Source organism: Mugil cephalus, chromosome 11, assembly GCF_022458985.1.
Source record: "Mugil cephalus isolate CIBA_MC_2020 chromosome 11, CIBA_Mcephalus_1.1, whole genome shotgun sequence".
In the NCBI taxonomy this organism is placed as follows: domain Eukaryota; kingdom Metazoa; phylum Chordata; class Actinopteri; order Mugiliformes; family Mugilidae; genus Mugil; species Mugil cephalus.
In genome coordinates this window covers 16,838,974-16,854,150 of record NC_061780.1, presented here as the reverse complement: position 1 = coordinate 16,854,150, position 15,177 = coordinate 16,838,974, and the positions used below count along the sequence as shown (strand labels likewise).

General features: G+C 45.1%; 2 protein-coding genes across 4 annotated transcripts in view; one reads left to right on the top strand and one right to left on the bottom strand.

Annotated features, from left to right (window-relative positions):
• The window catches only part of ulk4 (unc-51 like kinase 4), a 64,707-nt gene extending 63,869 nt beyond the window's left edge, over positions 1–838 (top strand). The window contains exon 37 of the mRNA XM_047599930.1: positions 608–838. Within this exon, the coding sequence (XP_047455886.1) occupies positions 608–668 (61 nt within the window). The 3' untranslated portion in view covers positions 669–838. The remainder of the gene's footprint in view (positions 1–607) is intronic.
• Positions 839–2,460: 1,622 nt separating this feature from the next.
• Positions 2,461–14,744, bottom strand: ctnnb1 (catenin (cadherin-associated protein), beta 1). 3 transcript variants are annotated; one of them, XM_047598239.1, is made up of 17 exons: positions 14,552–14,744; positions 9,231–9,281; positions 8,560–8,787; positions 8,213–8,466; positions 7,886–8,124; positions 7,449–7,650; positions 7,197–7,341; positions 6,956–7,077; positions 6,709–6,843; positions 6,382–6,585; positions 5,945–6,103; positions 5,712–5,831; positions 4,829–4,979; positions 4,480–4,601; positions 4,302–4,362; positions 3,517–3,767; positions 2,461–3,262 (listed from the first exon to the last, which is right to left on the bottom strand). In XM_047598239.1, exons 2-16 carry the CDS (start codon positions 9,241–9,243, stop codon positions 3,553–3,555), a joined length of 2,370 nt encoding a protein of 789 aa, XP_047454195.1. In that variant the 5' UTR covers positions 9,244–9,281; positions 14,552–14,744; the 3' UTR covers positions 2,461–3,262; positions 3,517–3,552. The 3 variants fall into 3 exon arrangements, with proteins under 3 accessions (XP_047454195.1, XP_047454196.1, XP_047454197.1); XM_047598240.1 differs by having other exon boundaries at positions 6,974–7,077; XM_047598241.1 differs by lacking the exon at positions 3,517–3,767.
• Positions 14,745–15,177: the final 433 nt, after the last annotated feature.

Genomic DNA, 15,177 nt, shown 5'->3' with positions numbered 1-15,177 from the left:
AACAGACACGTCCGTGCGTGAGCTGCTAATGTGCTCCTGTTATAGCCGTTCACCGTAATCCAAAACCAATTATTTCATTTTTCCGCCGTCCTCCGCGCGGCCGTGAGTGTCAATTTGGGATTTTAATGAGTAACGACGCGCCGAAGTTTGTCCTGAAACTTTCACGGACCCATTTTTCCGTTTTCCAAATCCACAAACTTTCAAGGGTTTTAAAGGCCTCCGGGTGTCGTGTTAATTAGGTTAATTATGGAGGTTTTAATTAACTAAGATGGGGCTTGTTGGGCTTCCGCTGGCCTGGCTGTCGGACTGCCCTCAAAGACACCTGGGAGAAAGAAGAGGAGAGGAGAGAGATAAGAGGGGGAGGAGGAGAGAGGAGTAGATTACAGACAGCCTGCAGGGCTACGAGCAGACTGGATGTTTTCACCAAACCACAGTATCACATACAGACCTATGTTCTTAGCAAGTTGCAATGAAAATGTCTAGAGAATGTAGAGGGACACCAGCACAGGACCAGGCAGGACCTTCATTCACTCAGTCCACACCTGCTGCTCCCGTTCATTCACTTTATTCTCATCTCATTTCATAACGTTTTTCCTCTCCACCCCAGATGTCACGTCGATGTGGTCCCATTGGTTGCTGAACTCCTGCAGGAGATCTCTGGATCCTGAACAGCTGTTCATCTTCAGACCTTCAACCAAAGATGGTCCAACGTTTGGAACTTTTTACCCACTTGGACTTAAATGATCGGTAATCCGCGTTTTGTAATGGAAACCTGTTTTATACATAATATAACAAACATTTTGTTTTTGTTTTTTGATTAAATTATCTTTAGACATTATTTATTTAAGTTTCTTCAGTTCACTGCCAGAAGCTGGAATTATATACATGATGGTATACCTGATCAGGCATAACATTATGACCACCTTCCTAATAAGCCTCCAAAACAGACTCATCAGAGAATGGACATGGGTCTTCTGAGGGTGTCCTGTGTGTCTCATAACAGGATGTTGTTAGTGGGGTCAGGCTTGTTCCAGTGCACCCCACGGATACTTGGATCAGTTTGGGATCTAGAGAATTTAGAGACCAGGTCAACACCTTTTAATGTTTTTCACCGAGTTGAACCGTTTTTGTGTGTGTCTGTGTTACTGCATCATTGCTATGGGGTGGGGGAGTCTGGTCTAGGTGGGTGGCACATCCACACAAATACTGTTTCCCAGCAGAACACTGAATCGTCACAAGATGGTCAATGTGACTGTCGTGGTCATAATGTTGCGGCTGATTGGTGTGTGTGTATAATACATATGTTTTGAAGCGTTTTTTATTCACATGTAGTTTTGTGTGTTAGTTGTGTGACCTCATGAAAAACATGAACTCTGAAGAGTCCCTGAGACGTGAGCGTATCTGACCACGTGTCATCGTCATGTGAAAATTCATCAGCGACAGTAATAAATTTTCGCCGTGCCACAAAAAATAATTTGACAGTGCAATCAAAACATCCATCAGGCTGCACTGGATTACAGCTTAATGTTCATTTAGACTGTCACAGGCATCACCACACAGGGCTCACAGTCAGTCCGGACTCCTCCGGTCGGCGTTAATGACAGAATATCACGCCTGCCATCACACATTTGATTGGTGAATGTTGCCGTTTATTTTTATTTCATGGCACTTTTTTTTTTATGCAGGTCTCATAGGGACACACATATAAAGTCGTCATGTTCGCTGGTAGCAGAGATCATTACCACCAGGACAGATCTGTCTCCCTGTTACAGCTGCACAGAAACTGAAACTTAACGTCTTTTTCGAAGTTTTAAGTTTCGCGCATGTAGGTGAAAATGGCTTCTGGGGTCAGAGGAAGTTGAATGAGGCAGAGGGCTTGTTAGGAACATTGTGCTTAGTCATGGAGAAAAACACCCTCTCACCACCCCAGCTGTTCCCCCCGTGCAGCAACATCCTGGACCTCCACACATGGTCACCGCTGGCGGCCTCCGAATTCCCCGCATTCCAGCTTCACATGCAAATCTGACTAATCGCAGCCAACACAGCTGTCACCGTTCACTCATCTCATATCATCCACCTCGTTCGACAGCATTTTTTGACAACGATTTCACAAGAGGACGACCGAACAGACCCGGCCTCCTGCCAACCTGCAGGCCAGACCTTGTTTTCACAGTTGGCAGATCAGGTTTTGTCGCCTCGGTGCCTGGCTGTTATTAGACGTGTAAAACCGACACACCTGTGTTATTGTGATCATGTGTGTTGCTCACATGGACTCTCAGTGCCATCAGAGATAAACAACGATTCTGCCTTCTTATATCAGGAGATGGTGGAGTTAGTTTTAGTCTAATTTGTTATAAATTAGTCGCTGCATAATGGTTCCCACTATACCCCCTGGTCCTTGAAGTGTGTAACCAACCGAATCCTCAGACGAGGCTGAAATGAGACGTGGAGGCGTCCAGGTGAAATGACAGTCCATTTTTATTGTTTCAGAACACAGCAGGCTACAGCAACCAGCTCCTCTCACTACCCCCCTCTCCTTAGTAACAGCAGACCAATAAGATCCCTTCTCCACCCCCCGTCCTTTCAGACTCTCCCACCCAGCTAGGTCAGCTACACCCCCCTTTGGAACAGCAGAGACACGTCAGTGTCCCCCTTTAAAGCAAGAAAATAGCTTGATATTTGGACCATGACTTCCAATTCATGTTTTTATACAAAAGCTACACAATGTTACACTTGATCATCAGAATACAATTCAACTGATTAACTTTAGTGTTTGGACACCATTTAAAATGTGATCAGATTCTTTACTTGGATGGAGCATTACCACTAAAAAACTCAACACTACCAGAGACTTAAAATACAAGGGACTGCAAAAACAAGAGATGAGTATCATAATTCAGAATAATGGAAAAAAAAAGCAAGCTAGATTCAGTTTGTACCATTACAGACTTAAGGAAAACGGAATAAAAAAAAGTAAAACAACCGAAAGAAGTAAAAATGAAAAACGAAATACATAAAAGGGTTTTTGAAAACCAATCGTTGAGATCAAAATCTTTGTGTCACGTCAGGATTTGAAGCCAGCCCCCCATCAGGCTGACGGACCAGAACCGAACCGCGCTAAAATCTAGTTTGTCCCAATGGAGTTCCCATAGACAGGAAACTCTGCTTGCTGTTGTTGAGTCATCTTCAGGCACTTTCTGAAACCCCGCCTCCTCCATATGGGCGAATCACGATGCAGGTTCATCCAGATCACATGATACAGCTGAAGGGAAGAGAGAAAGGAGCGTAAGAAAAGGAGGAGGCGGTGGAGGACCACACGCACAGATCAAAACACCAAGTAACATCAAGTACACCACATCACACAGCTTTGCAATTAGAAGCAGTCTGAACATGCAACAAGCCAGAATCCACTCTCCTCCCCCTCAAAAACCTTCAGGATCCTTCTCGTCTTAGACACGGCTCCAGTTCTTTTCATCTAACAGGTGGCAACAGAGTAGAGAGCGAAGTGAATCTTACCTAGTAGAAAGTGTAGTGTAATGTTGGTCTTAGTATTTACAGGTCGGTATCAAACCAGGCCAGTTGGTTTGAGTCGCCAGGTGGCAGCCCCTCTATCAGTTCCTGGGCATGTCCCAGGTCAGGGAGACCTTCTACAGGGGGGTAGTCCTGGCCAGGGTGGTGGCCTCCACCCAGATCGTGGTCCATCATGGGCTCCATGCCCATCGAGTCTCCTCCGTAACCTCCCGAATGGAAGGAACGGTAACTTGGGTCTGGAGGAGGATGGAGTGGACGGAGTGGATGGAGAGGCAGGGGAAGCAGAGCAGTTGTTAGAAGCATGTTAACAAACCAAGCTGACACACGCTAGTATGATCATTTAATGTAACACTGCACAGCAACACAGCACACCAGCCCTCCTCCAGCACACTAGACCAGATCATGGCTGACGTGTATTCACATCAACCCTTTAGTTTACAGTTTACAGCGACCGGCAAAAAACATCTGCAGCACGCAGGTCGAGGACATTAAGTCTCGGTTTGGATTGAATTAAAGCAGTTTGTGCTGGAGGAATGGAAATTAAAATCAGTAGCCTACGGATCAGTACACAGTCCAAGGTCCTGGTACAGTAGACGGCCACTGTGACAACAACTAAAAGCAGCAGCACTGCACTCCTTTACAGCTACTGGAATAAACTCAATCACATTTAGCAGCAAGGATCGACTGCCTACTTAAAAACTGCTCAAGTATTTTTATTTTTTTTTAAGCTGGCAGTGTCCCAGCCACACAGAGGTGAGGAGGTGACCTACCCTCTGGTCTGTAGCCCAGAGGATCTCCCTGAGCTCCGATGTCCAAACCCAGGTCTCCAGTCTGCAGAGAAAGACACAGACAACGAGCAGCAGTTTAAATACGGCCACCGACAGACACACAAGCTTCGGCTCATCTCACATACTCCCACTCCTTTTTTTTTTTTTTTCATTTTTTTACCTCGTTCCAGGCCATGGGTTCTGTCCTGAAGAGTGAGCTGGTGAGTTCTACCGAGAGGCGTTTCTTGTAGTCTTGGGGTTTGTCCTCTGACATACGGAACAAAACTGCTGCTGCATATGTGGCTGAGAGAAGATGGGAGAGTCCACCGGTGAAACGCAGCATGACATTTTGGGAAAGTACTATATAGCTTATCAGAGCTTTAACGTGAGTGAAGCATTAATCTTATTTTGTTTGTCCCTGGAAGGACCAAGGACAGAATTCCTGTGTGCATTTCTACTCTTCTGCATGCTTAAAAGTAGCCATTATGTGGCTGGTGTCATTTTGTAAATACGTGTTTTTGTGTACATACCGACTCCTTCATTGCGGCTGTGTAAGAGCTCTGTGAGAGGGGCAGTGGCTCCCTCAGCCTCAATGGCCTCGGCAGCCTCTTTATCCTGGGCCAGCTCACACAGGACGCCTGCTGCTACACGCTGGATGTTCTCAATGGGAGAATACAACAGCTGCACACAAACAGAGGGAGGGATCAGTGAGGCCTTCTCAGCCTGAAGAGAACAGAACCTAAAGCCGTTTTCACACATGCACTTGAACCCTGAACTTTGTTTGACATGACCCAGAAAAGCTCGATACGAGAGCACGAATGCCTCGAACTTCAGACTGAACTTTAGCTTGTGTGTGCAGAGAGCGGGTCTGCAGGGCGCAGGACTGTTTAGGTCAGGCGTTTTATGTCCTACTTTCCTCCACGCTCTACAAAGGCACCACCGCTCGCATGAACTAAATCAAGTACAAGCAGCGATTGCCGTGTTTCCATTACACCTAGAAATTCGCAAAACCATATCAGCATAAAAAACCTGTCATGCAATTTCAAAAGACCTCTTAAACATCACTAAAACATTGTTACACTCTCATGAGGTGGTTTGGAGGAGATGATGCAGGGAGTCATGTGACCAGTTCATTTGAAGTCAACCTTCCTCAAAGCGAAATCTCACATGATAAGAATTTAAGAGAATTATAAGATATCGTGAGACAAGAATTCACGAGTTGCAGCTGATTCACAAAACACCTTCTGAACTTGCAAGTGAAGTTAATCAAAATTTCAGAAATATCACGTTTACGGAAATGCAGCTACGTGTGTGAAAGGAGAATCTGGTCTAGATATTATTCAAAGCTGATGTGTGAAAACAGCTTCAAGACGTAACAGACGGAGCCTCCTGGTACACACACTGAAGACCTACCTGTACAAAGAGTGGAATGGTGTTGAGGCCTCTGATGACTATTCTGTTGTGCACATCTCTGGCCAGGATGTGAAGTGCTCCTGTGCAGCCCTCCACAATCTCCTCCATGCGAACTCCCTCCTAAGAACACAATCACACCTTTAGCAACATGCAGTTGCAATTCACAACATGGTGCATGACATACATTGCAGAATTTATTGAAAAGAAACCAGCATGTGTGTGTTTGTTCTCACCACAAACTGCTGCTGCGTGCCTCCCATGCTGGTGCGTCTCTGTGTGTCTTGGTGTGCTCTGACCAGCAGCTGAACCAGTCTGGGGATGGCGCCCTGCTCCCTCAGAGGGGCGTGGTTTGCAGGGCACAGAGCCAGGTTACGGATCAGACCGACTGTAGCCTGATGAAGGAACAGTCACGTCTCAGTTTTACCGCGTTTGTCTTCAGAAGACCGTTTCTAGACATCTTTCATCAGTCTTTTTGTCTGACAAGTGGTGCTGCTACTTCCTCTTAGCGTGTTAGGGTGTTAAACTGCTACAAATGTAACGAACTTGCAGCTGTAAAGTTCAGCCTGTTATTTTTGCGTCAGACTTTGTTGAAGTGCAAACTGACTGGAGGCATCACGGCCTGGAGAGCAGCTCACATGGCTGACAGGTCTGTGTGTGTGTGTGTGTGTACCTTGATGAGAGGCCAGTGTGACGGCGGATGCAGTAATTTGACGACCACAGGCAGGCCGTAGTGCAGCCTGACAGCGTTCTGTGCCATCTCAGCATCCTGGTGTCGAGATGTAAGGTGACGCAGGGCACAGATGGCTGGCTCTGTGATGTCTTCTCTGTCTCCAGCCCGGAGCACTGTGCGCACCAGTGCCTCAATACCTCCAACCTGGAAAGGTAGTGACAGATTAATGGAAACATCAGAGATTCGTGTAACTAGGAAAATATATCCGATTAATCTGAACTTAAGTGCAGACAGGAGCAATCACATTTAATATCTGACTGCACTCACCTGGCAGACCATCATTTTGTTCTTGTAGTTGTTGCAGGTCAGATTAGAGAGGATGCCAGCAGCACATGTCACCACATTGATGTCGTCACTGCCGAGCAGCTGCACCAGGGTCCCTAACAGACCCTCCATTCCCTCCTGGGGAGCAAATACATGGAAATAAGAACACAACTCTCACAAACACACATAATAAATACTAGTTTACTCAAAGATGTGCTTTAGTATCTGCTGAACAATGCCTTTCACTGACCACGGATGGACTCATCACCTGTTTGGTGGCAGCATCTGATAAGTTCCTGAGAGTCCAGAGACAGTTCTGGACCAGTCTCTGACTGGGGTCTGTCAGGTGGAGTCCCAGGGCCTGCATGCCTCCTGGACAGAGGGAAAACATGGAAACGAAGCATTTATCACATGTGGCACATGAAAAAGCTGAAAACACACTTCATATCAGGTTACGGCTATTTAAATGTGACATGTACATAGAAACCTACCAGCTTCTACAATGGCGGGCTTGTTACTGGAGCACACCGACAGAACTTTGAGAACACGGCTTGTGGTCCACAGCAGCTTCTCGTAGGTGTAAGTCCTCATGATGTTGACCAGCGCCTGTGGGCCGCCACTGGCCAAGATGATCAACTACACAAAGAGAAAACACACATAAAGTTAAGTATTCGCTTTGAAGATGCTGATGTGAACCAGAGTATTTCTTGTGACTACAGAACCGTTCTCCGTCCCAAACCCACCTTGCTCTCCTGGTTTCCATAGGCCAGAATCTGAAGACAGTCGGTGGTGATGGCCAGGAACTTGACGTTGGTTTTGCTGAGCAGAGCCACCATCTTCTGGAGACCGCCAGCTAAACGAACGGCCATCTTGGCTCCTTCTTGGTGCAGGAGGAGGTTGTGGAGGGTGGTGATGGCGTAGAAGAGGACAGAGTCCACGGGTGAACTGCACAAGAAACTGGATTATTAGATGACTGGAAGAGACAATCTAGTAATTATGTTTACTGTTGTCAATTAACTGCTAGTTACAGATGAGATTCCAGTTTGTCTCGACTAAAACCATAGTTGCTTCCATTCAGAAACAGTAGTGAGATGATTTCCAAGCCACTACACAGTCATACTTCCTGCCATACTGCACTTGAAAATGGAATAGTATCACAAATGTCCAACCACCTACATACCCAAGCATTTTAACAAGAGCTGGAATCCCTCCTGACTTGAAGATAGCCAGCAGTCCCTCTCTATGATGGGACAGATTGTGCAGTGTCCCTGCGGTGCAGCGAGCCGTCTCTACGTCATTTGTGTTCTGCATGGTCCTGACAATAGCAGACACCATCTGAGGGGAGCGCATGATGGCGTGGCGAGAAGCTTCCTTCTTTGAAAGCTGGTGGACCATCACTGCCGCCTTGTTTACTACGACCTGGAGGGGCCCCCCGACACAAATGTTACTGATATCAGTGGGAGGTGTGGGGCAAAGGAACAGTATGACTTGAAGGAGAATTAATTACCTGGTCCTCATCGTTGAGTAGCTTTGTGAGTTCTGGTATGGCTCTGGTTGCCAGCTCGGCGTCATCTTGGTAGTTGATCAGATTGACCACGGCATGTTTGAGCATTTGCGAGGGCTCTGCCAGCCTCTGGACGTTGGTGGGGTTCGCTGTGTCATACTGTGTAGAGGGGATCTGCATGCCTTCCTCTAGGGTCTCGGGGAACATGGCCGCACGTACCCTCTGGGCACGGGTCATGGCATACTGTCCATCTAAGTCTAGAGCAGACGGAGGAACAGCTTTTGTTACATTAACCAGTCAAGACGTCATAAAAACCTGTTTAAATGGAATTGTTCAGGTTTATATCATACCTTGTACTTGATCCTGGGCAAAGTTCTGGTTGAAGCCCTGCTCCCACTCGTACATAACCTGGTTGTTGTCAACATCGTCTTCCTCTGGATTGCCCTTTCCACTCAGAGAGGGGGCGGTTGTGGTGGCCCCTGAATGGATGCCTGAATCCAGGTAGGACTGTTGCTGCCAGTGACTGACTGCTGCCTTACGGTCTGGCTCCATGGCCATGTCTAGTTCCATCAGATCAGCTGGAAAAGAGAAGAGAAAAAAGTGTAAAAATACTAAATTTGCAGAAGCTTAATCTAAAAAGTTAATTTCAAACACTGCATTGAGTTAATTTTAGGTTAACTTTAGGTCAAATGAAATGTGTTTAACAGCATTTGTCCTCTAGAAAAGGACTGTGCATGTTACCAGCTACATTAACTGTGCTAAAGAGTCACTACAGTGAACAGGTCTGTGCCCTGCTTCTCATCTCATTATGTTCTGATGTTTTTATAGTTCACTGAAGCATGATTTACCAGTATAAGACTCTCAGGTTTTATTTTACATGTTGAAATCAATAACTAATTTACCGCGGGCTAATGAGAGCATAGATCTGCTCCGAGAAAAGACGCCCTCAGTGCATGAGTGCGAGAAAATGTGAGAGGCATGAAGGTGAACAAGAAAGAGTGAATGCGTCCGCTTAGCTCACCCTGGGAAGCCATGTTCCTTTCTCAAACCTCGGCCGACACAGCTTCCTGATCTGAAACAGAAAAAAAGTAAAAATCAGTTCAACTGCCCGAGTAGCACCTCAGGTTTTGTCACCCAGAAAACAGACAAGATCACGACAAAGAAAGGCAGGAAAAGACTCCAATTAATGGCAGTGTTGGTTTCAAAACAGCCCAGAGAAGTGACTTCCCAGTTATTTCCTTTCCCGTCTCCTCCCTTGCTTGGGTTCCGTCTTTCCCGTTTAAACCAAGCCAAACACACACACACACACACACACACACAAAGCCGCCATTAAGTGTAGCAGCTACACAACTATTTAGGTGAGAAAGGACAGGGGAAGTGGAGCACTGGGTGGAGAGAAAAGAGGCATGATGAGGAGGGAGGGGGGCATAGGCATTCCTGCACTGGCTTTGAAGCCGAAACCACACTCTGCAGGAAAGTAAACACTGGCAATGGCAGGAGAGAGGCAGAGCGAGCAAAAGGGGATTAATTCAGGAAAAAACAAGGGAAAATTGAAAGAGAGGTATTTTCAATTCATACTCAAAGATAAATGTTATGACAGTAATGCACCAAAATGGAAAATGCCTACAAAAATGAGGCTGAAAACACGGCCCGTGTATCCATGGAGTCGGAAATCCTTTAGTCCAACCCTTTCAAAAAGCACGTCCGTGGTTATCACGAGATGAATTCAGCATGAACACAGAAACTAAATCCCTTTCAATCACACTGGAAACGACTACAACAACAAACCTAACAAGAGCAGAGGTGACTAATGACGCAGTCCCTCCTGGAGTCAACTAGTTACGACCAAAGCTGCAACTTGTACGCCAGCTACGAACAATGACATTCAGCACAACACAGGAAAAGTGCAACAATCTTCACACATTGTGCTGTATTTCTATGACAAGTATACGCGAGGGGGACACACTGAAGAGGAAGATTAATGGGATGTATATAGATTTTTTTTACCATTATATTTTGCAGAGAGTTTCCCTCTAGAATTTTATATCAACATGTGAGCAGGAGCAATTACGTATGTGCACGTCTATACTAGTCCCAATGTTGTGGCTGAGAAAAGCAGTTTAATATTTCATATCTTGGTGCCGTTCATTCACAGATACTTGCTGCATTTAGTGCACGTAGTATATGAATGATACAATGCAATGAGGGAACTGAACCGAGTAGCAAAAGAGAAGAATTACAGAGGAATTATTGAGTTCACTAACACAAAAACAAGAAACACCAGGTTTATACAGAAAGATGACAACACACAATCTGCTTGAGGAGTTAACAAATGCCACGTTTTCAAAAAACCCTCACCATAGCATTTGTTCAGACACAATTTGTGCATCAGAGACATAGGAGTGTAAACTGAAACTAAAAAAAAAAAAATCAAGATTTCAGAGATGTAGACATGCAAAAACACAAAGCAGACGAAGAGTGGTAGAAATCAGTCATACGTGGATCCCAGTGTCGACGTGTAGGAGTGTGTGGAGTTAAATGCACAAATACACCCAACTACGGCTCCGAATAACTTCCCTCCTCTCACGCCCACGCCACCTTCACTCAGCTGTGTCATTAAAAAACAATCTCGAGTCAGGCTCCGAGACTGCTGCCTCTAACCACAAAGGCACCAACTCAAATTCACTGTTCACACGCCATCCTTCCAGCTTCGCAGGCCTGCCCTTGTATAACCCAGCGCAGGCCTAATGGGAGCCACATGTCCCATACAAGCCCTGCATACAAATCAAACATACAATCAAAGCACACAGTAGAACCGTTTATGATTCACAACTGGTGGAAGAGTGGTTCATGACATCTGGCTTTGGAAACTGAGCCCAAGAGTTTTTTTTTTGATGGGCAAACAAGCAAAATCTGGCCTCCAACTGAGACGCACAAATGGCAGCCTTACCGTAAAGTCAGGCTCTGAACTTAAACACACACACACACAAACTCATTACAGTAAGCTTTCCTAGACATCAAGCAAGAAGCCCGGCCACAAAAATCTGAACGAACGGTTTCTTTGAAGCCAGATGTGTAACACAATATGTAGGGTTGTGCCTGGTCCAGTTAAAAGGCTTATAATTGAAACCAGATGAGCACCGGGTGACACACCAGTCACCAGAGTCGGATGGCTGTCTTGTGCAATATACACCCAGGGGAGCTGAAGAAAAGTAGACCATGTGTTAGATCAAGTCCATCAAGCAGGTATCACAGTGTAGCTGAGGCAATGTGCACACACACACACACACACAAATGAACCGTTGACGCCCTCTGAAGTTAAGTTTAACCACAGCACTGCTGTCCACGGTCGCTCAAATAACAGGGCACACCGCTCCAGCACAAGACCGGGTAACTGGGAGTAGTGTCCCGTCTGTGACACTGGCCCTGAATGCAGCACAGAAACTCAGCCGACTACGGTGTAACGGGCAATTAAATGTGAAACAAGAAAACTACGGTGTTTCTTTTGGACGGATTGTTTGGTTGACTGTGCCTCGTAGAGCTGATTGGGATAAACAATGCCACGCATTAGGCTGGATCTATGTACAGCACAGAAAATACTCCTCCAGGCCTTCAGAGACGACTGCAAACAGGCATGAATAGTGTTAATTATTACGTTAAAGAGAAATATTCTGCAAGAGGCTTGGTCCTTAGACCAGCAGGGTTCACTCAGATGTAGTTGATCCTGCAGAGAGCGTTTCAGTGAGGAACAGGCCTAAAGCAACATGGACCACATCCATGACCAAACACATTTCAACAGGTCCACTGTGATGCCCTCGCAACCAATCACCTATAAACATCTGTAGCTGGCTAAGCAAGTGTGGAGAAAATCTGTATCTCCACCTCAGAGCAAAGGAAAACCTCAGCCGAAATACCCTGCGAATATTGACTTTTTTCTTAATTTGTGGAAACTTAACATCCGTTTCTAGCTGGAGTCAAACCCCGTCAGCAAATTTGAGTCAGACTACCACAAAGTGATTTAGGGTTAAGAGAAGTTAATTTAACTTTTTTCCCCTTGTCACGTTGATATTAAATTACTTTATAAAAGGAAATGCGGCGTCTGGGTTAAAGAAGCAACGCGTTTATCGAGGACACGACTACAAATGAGCTAAATCCATCTAAACTCCTGCACAGCCCATTTGCTCTCAGGTGAAAAAACACCGGGAGTTCAATATATCCATACGAGTAAATGACCCAAACAAGCTGCGTTACTGGCACAGGCAGAGAGAGGGGAGCTGCCACGGGCTTAGCTGTGTAATGTGCAGGGTCAGCAGCACTCACTGCTGGCTGCCAACAACACAATGAGCCCAGTGCCTGCAGCCGCTGCAGGGCTTTAATCTGTGTGTCTGCTGCACAATGATGGGCGCCTGTGGAGAAACAGGAAAAGCATCCATGGGACTTCCTCGTGAAGGTGACTTTGACACTGTTTTGCTCAATAATTCATAATTTTAAATGGGAAATTGTTTTGACTTAAAAGGAAAAAAATATATATATAAACCTGACATTGACTCGGAATTACACAATTTGTAATTTCCTTATCCAATCATAGAGACAGAAGGAATTTCTGGCACAAAATATGTTTTTAGTAAATGTAAATTAATGTCATGATTTAAGCATAAAAGTCCTCCTCAGTCTGTTAGTTGCAGTCTAATTTCCACCTAAATTCAGATAAAAATGTGGGTCATTTGAAACGGAAAGCCTGCATTAGGTAGTGGCAATAGATACCAATTCTTTGTAGCAGTCTTCTTGCAAGTGAATTACCTCAAAACATGGTACAGACGGCCTCCGATCTAGCACACCCACGTTTCCGTCTTCATTTTTTTTTTTTTTTTGTTGAAAACCAAATTTTGCTGACGAGATGACAAGTTTATCAGTTTTTTTTTCTTCCGTTGTGCAGCGGAAGAACCGCAGGAAAAAAACGCGTAAATGCTTTGATAAACCATTAAAGCAAAAGGCAAATATAGTGATTTCTGCAGCAGAAACTTGAGATATCATTAGATGGAAGTTTAATGAAAAGGCATTGCTCTCACAGCATCGTTTAAAAATAAACCAGTCCGACTGCACACCTTCCGTGACTAAATAAATGCGGAGCCGCAGCGTAATCGCCACATCTGTTTTTCCAATGAACCCAAAACACAATTAATGGCACGCACGCATATCTTGGAAGATCACAGCTCTGTGGACGTAAAGCAACTCATGAACCCAGCAGCTTCCTTGACGAAAATCGCAGCAAAGTATTTATTTTTTTTTTAATAGGAATCAGGAAGCAGGGACGTATCCCAACTTTCCCCGCCGTGCAGACTTCCTCCAGCTATAAAACCATCTCACTCCGCATAAAGGGAGCAAGCTTAGAAGCAAATATGCCTATTGTGTATAACATTTAATAGTTATAATAATAATTTAAAAAAAAAAACTCCACCCAGCTACACAAACAATAAGCACGCTGCCTCCCCCACGCTCCTCTCCACAGCTGCCTCCGACTTTCCTGCTTCAACACCACCGACTCAGATTTCACACTCTGGCTCCTCCTCGTCTTCCTCCCAAGGAATTTGTCGGTCTTTGTTTAAAAGGACGAGTGGAAAACAAACTATCACAGGCCCACGACCGAAAAGAAAAACTTAAACGTAACACGTTAATACAACTTTTGGGGGTTTTGTGTAAGCAAAAAAGCCACTTTCTCACTTTTTTTGAATATATACATATAAGCTTACAAAGTAAAAGGCAAACTTCAAATGTTAACCCTACTTTATTAACTCTTGAGTCCTAACTTTAAGCCACACGTGTGTTCAAGGTATAATGTCACAGTTTATTCCTCATTATTATTATTATTATTATTTTATCCCCCGGTGAGCGCGTTAAAGTAAAAACAGCTGTAAAAACCAGAAGGCAAAACTAAAGCTATTAGCATTAGTGTTGCTAATAGTTAGGCTAACGCACTCAAACAACATCAGGCTCCACTCCCAAAATCCCAAAAGGTTTCCCAAACAAACCGGAGGCGATAAAAAAAAAAATCCATCCCGTGCGTCTAGCGTTTGCAATCAGTTGTCTAGATTACACCAAACAATTTGAGGTCATTGAGCATAGTTGGTAAAATAAAAGGTATGTCCCCATTAGGCGGCGGCTGGCATGTCCCACATATCTGCCGTGAAAAGCGGCTGTGTGGCCGGCTAGCTGCGGCAGCATCCCCCGGTCGGCCCGCACACCACCGCCGTCTCCAGTTCTGCTGGCATTCACAGAGAAGAGCCGGGCAACACAAGAGCGACAAAAACTGAGTGGCGCCATAGTTTGAAAATTAATGCCTACCCTTGTCAACACTGCACGCCCGTCCACTCGCGTCCCGGAGAGTAAAAACGACTCAGAAATGGGAGCGAAAATGAAAAGAACTGGAGGAAAAAAAAATGTAAAGGCGAGAGTCAGCGGGGAGTCCTCGTCCACTCCCTCCACAGATAGGCGGTGACTACTCGGCCGGAACAGCACAGACTGGATAATGTAAGATGGCGGCGCCTTTATATAGACCGGAGAACAACTCCAGCGGTGGCATATCCTGCCGAGCGCTCGGAAAAAATAGAAACTAAAATCACATATCGTCTTTAATTCGAGATGCTGTCAAGGTTTTCGAATTTTATTTACCCCCAGAAGTGATAATACGCCATATTGAATAATAATATGCGGGTTATGATGTCAAAGTAAGAGGAAATAAAGGTCTACGGCATGTGTATGAATACACAATTGAATGAAGTTCCGGTGAACTAGAAAAGGGAAATCCGATTCCTTTCCTAGAGTTAAACCACTTGGGCTGTGGAGGAAAAAAAATGAATCACTTTACCTATGAAGACTAACATCTTTACCTATTTACAGACAGAAACAGAAACAAACACACTTTTAATGCTTGAAAAATCACGGTTTCACCAGTATTCCCCTGCCTCAAA